The 13,816-nt window shown below is 59.2% G+C and overlaps 1 protein-coding gene across 1 annotated transcript in view; it reads left to right on the top strand.

Annotated features, from left to right (window-relative positions):
* Window positions 1-534: 534 nt before the first annotated feature.
* LOC140493875 (sodium/potassium/calcium exchanger 3-like) overlaps window positions 535-13,816 on the top strand; it is a 45,566-nt gene continuing 32,284 nt past the window's right edge. The window contains exons 1-2 of the mRNA XM_072592869.1: window positions 535-732; window positions 4,380-4,611. Of these exons, the coding sequence (XP_072448970.1) occupies window positions 535-732; window positions 4,380-4,611 (430 nt within the window). The remainder of the gene's footprint in view (window positions 733-4,379; window positions 4,612-13,816) is intronic.

Genomic DNA, 13,816 nt, shown 5'->3' with positions numbered 1-13,816 from the left:
TAACCCAGTGCTGTCCCTGTCCTGGGAGTGTTTGATGGGGGGGGGGGGTGCGGGGGGCGACAGTGTAGAGGGAGCTTTACTCTGTCTCTAACTCCGTGCTGTCCCTGTCCTGGGAGTGTTGATGGGGGGACAGTGTAGAGGGAGCTTTACTCTGTATCTAACCCTGTGCTGTCCCTGTCCCTGGGAGTGTTTGATGGGGGACAGTGTAGAGGGAGCTTTACTCTGTATCTAACCCTGTGCTGTCCCTGTCCCTGGGGGTGTTTGATGGGGGGACAGTGTAGAGGGAGCTTTACTCTGTATCTAACCCCGTGCTGTCCCTGTCCCTGGGAGTGTTTGATGGGGGGGGACAGTGTAGAGGGAGCTTTACTCTGTATCTAACCCCGTGCTGTCCCTGTCCTGGGAGTGCTTGATGGGGGGGGACAGTGTAGAGGGAGCTTTACCCTGCATCTAACCCTGTGCTGTCCCTGTCCCTGGGAGTGTTTGATGGGTGGGGTGGGCGTGCAGTGTAGAGGGAGCCTAATCCTGTATCTTGGAATGCCGGATATTGTGTGTTTGCTTTTCCCGATGGCAGGTCCCGAAGCCCGGGAGAATTCTGTGCTGATGGTCGATGAATTGTTCTCTGCTTCCCCTCACAAACTCAGCTTCCCCGAGGCCAGCCTCTGCATCATGATCACTCGCAACTTCAGACCCAGGACTCGCCTCAGTATGGCCAGTCGCATGCTCATCAATGAGGTATGGGCCCCTTCCTGGGCCACACCCTGTAGGAAAGACCCAGGCTCCATTTGGGGCCTACAGCTGCAGGGAGAATGAGCTCCTCACCGGTGGGCCTCAGGGTGGCCTCAGAGCTGTGGTGCCAAGTGAATGAGAAAGGATGTGCCTGTATAGATACAAATGAAAAGATCTTGATCAATTGGGTCAATGGGCTGAGGAATGGTGTTCAGTCTGGAGAAATGTGAGATATTGCACTTGGTAAATCAAACGTGGGCAGGGCTTACACAGTTAATGGTAGGGCCCTGGGTGGTGTTATAGAACAGAGAGACCTAGGGGAACGGGTACATGATCCTGTGAAGTTTGTGTCACGGGGGACGGGGGTTAATGAGGCGTTTAGCACTCTTGCCTTCATTGCTCAGACCTTTGAGTACAGGGAGTTGGGGAACGTCATGTTGGGGTTGTACAGGACATTGGTGTGGCCTCGTCTGGAATACTGTGTCCAGTTCCGGTCTCCCTGTTACAGGAAGGATATTATTAAACTGGAGAGGGGGGGTCAGGAGAGATTTACCAGGATGTTGCCGGGTATGGGGGGTTTGGGTTAGAGGGAGAGGCTGAACAGGCTGGGGCTGTTTTCCCTGGAGCGTTGGAAGCTGAGGGGTGACCTTATAGAGGTTTACAAAACCATGAGGGGCCTGGATCGGGTTAATGGTAGGTGTCTGTTCCCTGGGGTGGGGGATTACAAGACACGTCTTTAAGGTGAGAGGGGAGAGATTTTAAAAAGACATGAGGGGCAAATCTTTTACCCAGAGGGTGGTCTGTGTGTGGAGTGAACTTCCTGAGGGAGTGGGGGGTGTGGGTACATTTGGATAAGGACCTGGATAGGAAAGGGTTGGAGGGAGGTGGGACTAGTTTAGTTTGGGGTTAGGGTCGGCATGGACTGGTTGGGCCGAAGGGTCTGTTTCTGTGCTGTATGATTCTTTGACTCAATGTGAAGGGGTTTATGTGTCAATTTTTGACAGAACAGTGTTACTGCTCCCAGTCTCAGTCTATATGGAAGATCACTCCTGACTGAACATGGACAGCATTCTGTCTTAGCAACACTCGGGGTGATACAGAAACCAGGCTATGACCATCTCCAAAGAGAATCTAACCGCCTCCCTTTGACATTCAACGATGTTAGCCAGTTTTGAGAAGATTTGCAGCTCAGGTTGAGGTTCTGGATGTAGGTTTGCTCACTGAGCTGGAAGGTTCATTTCCAGACGTTTCGTCGCCGTACTAGGTAACATGTTCAGTGGGCCTCCGGGTAAAGCACTGCTGATGACTCCCACTTTCTATTGATATGTTTGGGTTTCTTTGGGTTGGTGATGTCATTTCCTGTGGCGATGTCATTCTCTATGGTGACGTCATTTCCTTTTGTTTTCTCAGGGGGTGGTCGATGGGGTCTATCTCGATGTGTTTGTTGATAAGAGTTCCAGTTGGAATACCATGCTCTCTGTTTGACTTGTCCTGGGATGGATGTGTTGTCCCTGTCGAAGTGGTATCCTCCCTCCTACGTAAGTGAGGATAATACTGAGAGAGGGTCATGTCTCTTTGTGGCTAGTTGGAGTTCATGTATCCTGGCGGCTAGTTTTCTGCCTGTTTCTCCAATGTAGTGTTTGTTACAGTTCCTTCACGGTATTTTATAAATGACAATAGTTTTGCTCGTTGTCTGTATTGGATCTTTCATGTTCATTAGCTGCTGTTTTACTGTGTCAGTGGGTTTGTGGGTGACCATGATGCCAAGGGGTCTGAGTAGTCTGGCAGTCATTACCGAGATGTCTTTGATGTAGGGGGAGAGTGGCTTGGATTTCTGGATGTGTTTTATCTGCTTGTTTGAGTTTGTTGCTGAGAAATCGGCGGACAGTGTTCATTGGGGACCCCGTTCTTTTTGAATACACGGTGTATAGGTGATTTTCCTCTGGTCTGGTGTAGTCCCTCTGTGCTGTAGTGTGTGGTGGCTCGGTGAAATAATGTTCTGATGCAGCTTCGTTTGTGGGTGTTGGGATGATTGCTTCTGTAGTTCAGTGTTTGGTCGGTATGTGGTGTTTTCCTGTAGACGCTGGTTTGAAGTTCCCTATTGGCTCTACTGCTACATCTAGGAATGGCAGTTTGTTATTGTTCCCTCCTCTTCAGTGAGTTTTATGACAGTTAAGGGTATTATTGATGGTCTTTCGTATCCCCACATACAGATGAGGAAGGACATCACTTCGACTGGGACAACACATCCATCCTAGGACAAGCCAAACAGAGACACGTACGAGAATTCCAACTGGAACTCTACCAACAAACACATCGAGATAGACCCCATCTACCACCCCCTGAGAAAAAGAACTGGAAATGACATCGCCATAGAGAATGACATCACCACAGGAAATGACATCACCAACCCAAAGAAACCCAAACGTATAAATAGAAAGTGGGAATCATCAGCGATGATTCGCCTGGAGGCTCACTGAAGATGTTACCGAGTACGGTGGCGAAACGTCTGGAAATGAACCTTCCAGCTCAGCGAGCTAACCTACATCCAGATTCAATGGTGTTCCCAATACGGAATCCCCACTATCAACATCCTGGGGGTTACCATTGACCAGAAACTCAACCGGACTCACCACATCAACCCAGCGGCTCCAAGAGCAGGTCAGAGGCTAGGAATCCTGCAGCGAGTAACTCCCCTCCTGACTCCCCCCAAAGTCTGTCCCACCATCTACAAGACACAAGGCAGGAGGGTGAGGGGATACTCCCCACTTGCCCCTGGATGGGGGCAGCTCCAACAACACTCAAGAAGCTCGACACCATCCAGGGACAAAGCAGGCCCCCGCTGGATTGGCCCCACACCCACAAACACCCCCTCCCTCCCTCCCCCCACCGACCCTCAGTAACAGCAGTGTGTACCAGCTACAAGATACACTGCAGAAACTCCCCAAAGATCCTCAGGCAGCACCTTCCAAACCCACGGCCACTTCCATCCAGAAGGACAAGGGGCAGCAGATACATGGGAACCCCACCCCCTGCAAGTTCCCCTCCGAGCCCCTCACCATCCCGACTTGGAAATATCTCGCCGTTCCCTCAGTCTGGCTGGGTCAGAATACTGGGATTCCCTCCCTAAGGGACACTGTGGGTCTACCCACAGCACATGGACTGCAGGGGGTCAAGAAGGCAGCTCACCCCCCACCTTCACAAGGGGGGCAACTAGGGACGGGGGGCAGTAAATCCTGGGGGCCCAGCCACATCTTAAAGTAGCAATGGGCTTGGGATTGTGATGCCTCCACAGGTGAATAGCTTTGCTTGAGGTTGAAGGGTTGGAGAACCAATGACGGGGAGCTTGGAGAGAGTATTTCCGGGATGGGATTGAGGGGTGAGTTATCCCAGCGAAGACAGAGACTGTTTTCCCTGGAGAGGGGGAGGCTGGGGGGGGGAGCTTGGGTGATGGGGGAAACACACTGATGCTCATTGGGAGAGCTAGTACAGAGAGGATGGGCTGATTGGCCTCCTCCTGTGCCGTAGCAGTGAGGTGGTTGTGATTCTGTGATGGTGTGAGCCAGCTGAGGGTATTAGGGGAGTCGGGACACGTTTATAATCCCCCTTCCCAAACCCAAACTCCCCCTTTCGCTCCCTTCTTTCCCAACTAGAGGCAGCGCCTGATCCAGACTGGTGCCGGTGTTCCAGACCCACATGTTTCCCTCAGTGTGCCCGGGAAAGGGGCGATGGAGAACGGCACCGGTGCCAACGCAGCGGCAGAACCGAGCCAAGGAACCAGGCACCCAGAGAGTGAGGAGACAGCGATCCCGGGGGAGACAGTGGAAGGAGAGCAGAAGGAGGGGGGTGAGAGGACGGGACCACTGCTCCCATTCAACATCCCAGGTACAGGCAGCAACATCGAACAGGCCACTGACCCCGACCCCGATACCCCACCGACCCCGATACCCCACCGACCCGGATACCCCACCGACCCGGATACCCCACCGACCCCGATACCCCACTGACCCCGATACCACACTGACCCCGATACCCCACCGACCCCGATACCCCACCAACCCCGACCCCGATACCCCACCGACCCCGATACCACACTGACCCCGATACCCCACCGACCCCGATACCCCACTGACCCCACTGACCCCGACCCCGATACCCCACCGACCCCGATACCCCACTGACCCCGACCCCGATACCCCACTGACCCCGACCCCGATACCCCACCGACCCCGATACCCCACCGACCCCGATACCCCACTGACCCCGACCCCGATACCCCACCGACCCCGATACCCCACCGACCCCGATACCCCACCGACCCCGATACCCCACCGACCCCGACCCCGATACCCCACCGACCCCGATACCCCACCGACCCCGATACCCCACCGACCCCGATACCCCACCGACCCCGATACCCCACCGACCCCGATACCTCACCGACCCCGATACCCCACTGACCCCGATACCCCACCGACCCCGATACCCCACCGACCCCGATACCCCACCGACCCCGATACCCCACCGACCCCGATACCACACTGACCCCGATACCCCACCGACCCCGATACCACACTGACCCCGATACCCCACCGACCCCGATACCCCACCGACCCCGATACCACACCGACCCCGATACCCCACCGACCCCGATACCCCACCGACCCCGATACCCCACCAACCCCGACCCCGATACCCCACCGACCCCGACCCCGATACCCCACCGACCCCGATACCACACTGACCCCGATACCACACTGACCCCGACCCCGATACCCCACTGACCCCGATACCACACTGACCCCGACCCCGATACCCCACTGACCCCGACCCCGATACCCCACTGACCCCGACCCCGATACCCCACCGACCCCGATACCACACTGACCCCGATACACCACTGAGCCCGATACCCCACCGACCCCGATACCCCACCGACCCCGATACCCCACTGACCCCGATACCCCACTGACCCCGATACCACGCTGACCCCGATACCCCACCGACCCCGATACCACACTGCCCCCGATACCACACTGACCCCGATACCCCACTGACCCCGATACCCCACTGACCCCGATACCCCACTGACCCCGATACCACGCTGACCCCGATACCCCACCGACCCCGATACCACACTGCCCCCGATACCCCGATACCCCACCGACCCCAATACCCCACCGACCCCGATACCCCACTGACCCCGATACCACACTGACCCCGATACCCCACTGACCCCGATACCCCACTGACCCTGGTACCACACTGACCCTGATACCCCACTGACCCCGATACCCCACTGACCCCGATACCACACTGACCCCGATACCCCGATACCCCACTGACTCCGATACCCCACTGACCCCGATACTACACTGACCCCGATACCACACCGACCCCGATACCACACTGACCCCGATACCACACTGACCCCGATACCCCACCGACCCCGATACCCCACTGACCCCGATACCCCACCGACCCCGATACCACACTGACCCGATACCACACTGACCCCAATACCCCACCGACCCCGATACCCCACTGACCCCGATACCCCACTGACCCCGATACCACGCTGACCCCGATACCCCACCGACCCCGATACCACACTGCCCCCGATACCCCGATACCCCACCGACCCCAATACCCCACCGACCCCGATACCCCACTGACCCCGATACCACACTGACCCCGATACCCCGATACCCCACTGACCCCGATACCCCACTGACCCTGATACCACACTGACCCTGATACCCCACTGACCCCAATACCCCACTGACCCCGGTACCCCACTGACCCCAGCCCTAATAGCACATTGACCCCGATACCCCACTGACCCCGATACCACACTTACCCCGATACCCCACTGACCCTGATACCACACTGACCCTGGTATCCCACTGACCCCAACCCCGATACCACATTGACCCCGATACCACACTGACCCGATACCCCACTGACCCCAATACCCCACTGACCCCGATAGCCCACCGACCCCGATACCCCACTGACCCCGATACCCCACTGACCTCGATACCCTGATACCCCACTGACCCCGATACCGCACTGACCCCGGTACTCCACTGACCCCAATACCACACCGACCCCGATACCCCACTGTCCCCAGTACCCCACTGACCCCGATACCCCACTGACCACGATACCCCACTGACCCCGATACCGCACTGACCCCGGTACTCCACTGACCCCAATACCACACCGACCCCGATACCCCACTGTCCCCAGTACCCCACTGACCCCGATACCCCACTGACCACGATACCCTGATACCCCACTGACCCCGATACCCCACTGACCCTGACCCCGATACCTCACTGACCCCGATACCCCACTGACCCCGATACCACATTGACCCCAACCCTGATACGACATTGACCCCGATACCACACTGACCCCGATACCCCACTGACCCCAATACCCCACTGACCCCAATACCCCACTGACCCCAACCCCGATACGACATTGACCCCGATACCACACTGACCCCGATACCCCACTGACCCCAATACCCCACTGACCCCGATACGCCACTGACCCCGATACGCACTGACCCTGATACCACACTGACCCCGATACCCCACTGACCCTGACCCCGATACCTCACTGACCCCGATACCCCACTGACCCCGATACCCCACTGACCCCAACCCCGATACGACATTGACCCCGATACCACACTGACCCCGATATCCTACTGACCCCAATACCCCACTGACCCCGGTACCCCACTGACCCCAGCCCTAATAGCACATTGACCCTGATACCCCACCGACCCCGATACCCCACTGACCCCAATACCCCCACCGACCCCAATACCCTACCGACCCCGATACCCCACAGACCCCGATACCCCACTGACCCCAATACCCCACCGACCCCGATACCCCACTGACCCCGATACCCCACTGACCTCGATAACCTGATACCCCACTGACCCCGATACCGCACTGACCCCGGTACTCCACTGACCCCAATACCACACCGACCCCGATACCCCACTGTCCCCAGTACCCCACTGACCCCGATACCCCACTGACCACGATACCCTGATACCCCACTGACCCCGATACCCCACTGACCCTGACCCCGATACCTCACTGACCCCGATACCCCACTGACCCCGATACCACATTGACCCCAACCCTGATACGACATTGACCCCGATACCACACTGACCCCGATACCCCACTGACCCAATACCCCACTGACCCCAATACCCCACTGACCCCAACCCCGATACGACATTGACCCCGATACCACACTGACCCCGATACCCCACTGACCCCAATACCCCACTGACCCCGATACGCCACTGACCCCGATACGCACTGACCCCGATACCTCACTGACCCCGATACCCCACTGACCCCGATACCACATTGACCCCAACCCTGATACGACATTGACCCCGATACCACACTGACCCCGATACCCCACTGACCCCAATACCCCACTGACCCCGATACCCCACTGACCCCAACCCCGATACGACATTGACCCCGATACCACACTGACCCCGATATCCTACTGACCCCAATACCCCACTGACCCCGGTACCCCACTGACCCCAGCCCTAATAGCACATTGACCCCGATACCCCACTGACCCCGATATCACACTGACCCCGATACCCCACTGACCCTGATACCACACTGAGCCCGGTACCCCACTGACCCCAACCCCGATACCACATTGACCCCGATACCACACTGACCCGATACCCCACTGACCCCAATACCCCACTGACCCCGATAGCCCACCGACCCCGATATCCCACTGACCCCGGTAACCCACCGACCCCGATACCCCACTGACCCCGATACCCCACCGACCCCGATACCCCACTGACCCCAATACCCCACTGACCCCAATACCCCACCGACCCCAATACCCCACTGACCCCGATACCCCACTGACCCCGATACCCCACCGACCCCGATACCCCACTGACCCCGATACCCCACTGACCCTGATACCCCACTGACCCCGATACCCCACTGACCCCGGTACTCCACTGACCCCAATACCCCACCGACCCCGATACCCCACTGACCCCGGTACCCCACTGACCACGATACCCCACTGACCCCGATACCCCACTAACCCCAATACCCCACTGACCCCGATAGCCCACCGACCCCGATATCCCACTGACCCCGGTACCCCACCGACCCCGATACCCCACTGACCCCGATACCCCACCGACCCCGATACCCCACTGACCGCAATACCCCACCGACCCCAATACCCCACCGACCCCAATACCCCACTGACCCCGATACCCCACTGACCCCGATACCCCACCGACCCCGATACCCCACTGACCCCGATACCCCACTGACCCTGATACCCCACTGAACCCGATACCCCACTGACCCCGGTACTCCACTGACCCCAATACCCCCCGACCCCGATACCCCACTGTCCCCGGTACCCCACTGACCCCGATACCCCACTGACCACGATACCCCACTGACCCCGATACCCCACTGACCACGATACCCCACTGACCCCGATACCCCACTGACCACGATACCCCACTGACCCCGGTACCCCACTGACCACGATACGCCACTGACCCCGATACCCCACTGACCCCGGTACCCCACTGACCACGATACCCTACTGACCCCGATACCCCACTGACCCCGGTACCCCACTGACCCCGATACCACACTGACCTGATACCCCACTGACCCCGATACCCCACCGACCCCTATACCCCACCGACCCCGACCCCAATACCCCACTGACCACGATACCCTGATACCCCACTGACCCCGATAGCCCACCGACCCCAATAGCCCACTGACCCCGATACCCTACCAACCCCGATACCCCACTGACCCCGATACCACACTGACCCGATACCCCACTGACCCCGATACCCCACTGACCCCGATACCACACTGACCCGATACCACACTGACCCGATACCCCACTGTCCCCGATACCCCACTGACCCCGATACCCCACTGACCCCGATACCCCACCGACCCCGATACCCCACTGACCCCGATACGATACTGACCCTAATGCCCCACTGACCCCGATACGCCACTGACCCCGATACCCTACTGACCCCGATACCCTGATACCCCACTGACCCCGATACCCCACTGACCCTTCTACCCCACTGACCCCGATACCCCACTGACCCCAACCCCGATACCACATTGACCCCGATACCCCACTGACCCCGATACGCCACTGACCCCGATACCGCACTGACCCCGACCCCAATACCCCACTGACCACGATACCCCGATACCCCACTGACCCCGATACCCCACCGACCCCGATACCCCACCGACCCCGATACCCTACTGACCCCGATACCCTGATACCCCACTGACCCCGATACCCCACTGACCCCAACCCCGATACGACATTGACCCCTATACCACACTGACCCCGATACCCCACTGACCCCAATACCCCACTGACCCCGGTACCCCACTGACCCTGACCCCGATACCCCACTGACCCCGATACCCCACTGACCCCGATACCCCACTGACCCCAACCCCGATACAACATTGACCCCGATACCACACTGACCCCAATACCCCACTGACCCCAATACCCCACTGACCCCGGTACCCCACTGACCCCAGCCCTAATAGCACATTGACCCCGATACCCCACTAACCCCGATACCACACTGACCCCGATACCACACTGACCCTGATACCACACTGACCCCGATACCACACTGACCCTGATACCACACTGACCCCGATACCCCACCGACCCCGATACCCCACCGACCCCGACCCCAATACCCCACTGACCACGATACCCCGATACCCCACTGACCCCGATACCACACTGACCCTGATACCACACTGACCCCGATACGCCACTGACCCCGATACCCCACCGACCCCGACCCCAATACCCCACTGACCACAATACCCCGATACCCCACTGTCCCCGATACCCCACTGACCCCGATACCCCACCGACCCCGATACCCTACTGACCCCGATACCCTGATACCCCACTGACCCTGATACCCCACTGACCCCAACCCCGATACGACATTGACCCCTATACCACACTGACCCCGATACCCCACTGACCCCAATACCCCACTGACCCCGGTACCCCACTGACCCTGACGCCGATACCCCACTGACCCCGATACCCCACTGACCCCAATACCCCACTGACCCCAACCCCGATACGACATTGACCCCGATACCACACTGACCCCGATACCCCACTGACCCCAATACCCCACTGACCCCGATACGCCACTGACCCCGATACGCACTGACCCTGATACCACACTGACCCCGATACCACACTGACCCCGATACCACACTGACCCCGATATCCTACTGACCCCAATACCCCACTGACCCCGGTACCCCACTGACCCCAGCCCTAATAGCACATTGACCCCGATACCCCACTGACCCCGATATCACACTGACCCCGATACCCCACTGACCCTGATACCACACTGACCCCGGTACCCCACTGACCCCAACCCCGATACCACATTGACCCCGATACCACACTGACCCGATACCCCACTGACCCCAATACCCCACTGACCCCGATAGCCCACCGACCCCGATATCCCACTGACCCCGGTACCCCACCGACCCCGATACCCCACTGACCCCGATACCCCACCGACCCTGATACCCCACTGACCCCAATACCCCACCGACCCCAATACCCCACTGACCCCGATACCCCACTGACCCCGATACCCCACTGACCCCGATACCCCACCGACCCCGATACCCCACTGACCCCGATACCCCACTGACCCTGATACCCCACTGACCCCGATACCCCACTGACCCCGGTACTCCACTGACCCCAATACCCCACCGACCCCGATACCCCACTGACCCCGGTACCCCACTGACCACGATACCCCACTGACCCCGATACCCCACTGACCCCAATACCCCACTGACCCCGATACCCCACTGACCCTGACCCCGATACCTCACTGACCCCGATACCCCACTGACCCCGATACCCCACTGACCCCAACCCCGATACGACATTGACCCCGATACCACACTGACCCCGATATCCTACTGACCCCAATACCCCACTGACCCCGGTACCCCACTGACCCCAGCCCTAATAGCACATTGACCCCGATACCCCACTGACCCCGATATCACACTGACCCCGATACCCCACTGACCCTGATACCACACTGACCCCGGTACCCCACTGACCCCAACCCCGATACCACATTGACCCCGATACCACACTGACCCGATACCCCACTGACCCCAATACCCCACTGACCCCGATAGCCCACCGACCCCGATATCCCACTGACCCCGGTACCCCACCGACCCCGATACCCCACTGACCCCGATACCCCACCGACCCTGATACCCCACTGACCCCAATACCCCACCGACCCCAATACCCCACCGACCCCAATACCCCACTGACCCCGATACCCCACTGACCCCGATACCCTACCAACCCCGATACCCCACTGACCCCGATACCACACTGACCCGATACCCCACTGACCCTGATACCCCACTGACCCCGATACCCCACCGACCCCTATACCCCACCGACCCCGACCCCAATACCCCACTGACCACGATACCCTGATACCCCACTGACCCCGATAGCCCACCGACCCCAATAGCCCACTGACCCCGATACCCTACCAACCCCGATACCCCACTGACCCCGATACCACACTGACCCGATACCCCACTGACCCCGATACCCCACTGACCCCGATACCACACTGACCCGATACCACACTGACCCGATACCCCACTGTCCCCGATACCCCACTGTCCCCGATACCCCACTGACCCCGATACCCCACCGACCCCGATACCCCACTGACCCCGATACGATACTGACCCTAATGCCCCACTGACCCCGATACGCCACTGACCCCGATACCCTACTGACCCCGATACCCTGATACCCCACTGACCCCGATACCCCACTGACCCTTCTACCCCACTGACCCCGATACCCCACTGACCCCAACCCCGATACCACATTGACCCCGATACCCCACTGACCCCGATACGCCACTGACCCCGATACCGCACTGACCCCGACCCCAATACCCCACTGACCACGATACCCCGATACCCCACTGACCCCGATACCCCACTGACCCCGATACCCCACCGACCCCGATACCCCACCGACCCCGATACCCTACTGACCCCGATACCCTGATACCCCACTGACCCCGATACCCCACTGACCCCAACCCCGATACGACATTGACCCCTATACCACACTGACCCCGATACCCCACTGACCCCAATACCCCACTGACCCCGGTACCCCACTGACCCTGACCCCGATACCCCACTGACCCCGATACCCCACTGACCCCGATACCCCACTGACCCCAACCCCGATACAACATTGACCCCGATACCACACTGACCCCAATACCCCACTGACCCCAATACCCCACTGACCCCGGTACCCCACTGACCCCAGCCCTAATAGCACATTGACCCCGATACCCCACTAACCCCGATACCACACTGACCCCGATACCACACTGACCCTGATACCACACTGACCCCGATACCCCACCGACCCCGATACCCCACCGACCCCGACCCCAATACCCCACTGACCACGATACCCCGATACCCCACTGACCCCGATACCACACTGACCCTGATACCACACTGACCCCGATACGCCACTGACCCCGATACCCCACCGACCCCGACCCCAATACCCCACTGACCACAATACCCCGATACCCCACTGTCCCCGATACCCCACTGACCCCGATACCCCACCGACCCCGATACCCTACTGACCCCGATACCCTGATACCCCACTGACCCTGATACCCCACTGACCCCAACCCCGATACGACATTGACCCCTATACCACACTGACCCCGATACCCCACTGACCCAAATACCCCACTGACCCCGGTACCCCACTGACCCTGACCCCGATACCCCACTGACCCCGATACCCCACTGACCCCAATACCCCACTGACCCCAACCCCGATACGACATTGACCCCGATACCACACTGACCCCGATACCCCACTGACCCCA

The sequence above is a fragment of the Chiloscyllium punctatum genome, chromosome 22 (genome assembly GCF_047496795.1).
Source record: "Chiloscyllium punctatum isolate Juve2018m chromosome 22, sChiPun1.3, whole genome shotgun sequence".
Taxonomy (NCBI): domain Eukaryota; kingdom Metazoa; phylum Chordata; class Chondrichthyes; order Orectolobiformes; family Hemiscylliidae; genus Chiloscyllium; species Chiloscyllium punctatum.
The sequence above is the reverse complement of the archived record's forward strand: the minus strand, read 5'-3'. Positions and strand labels throughout refer to the sequence as shown.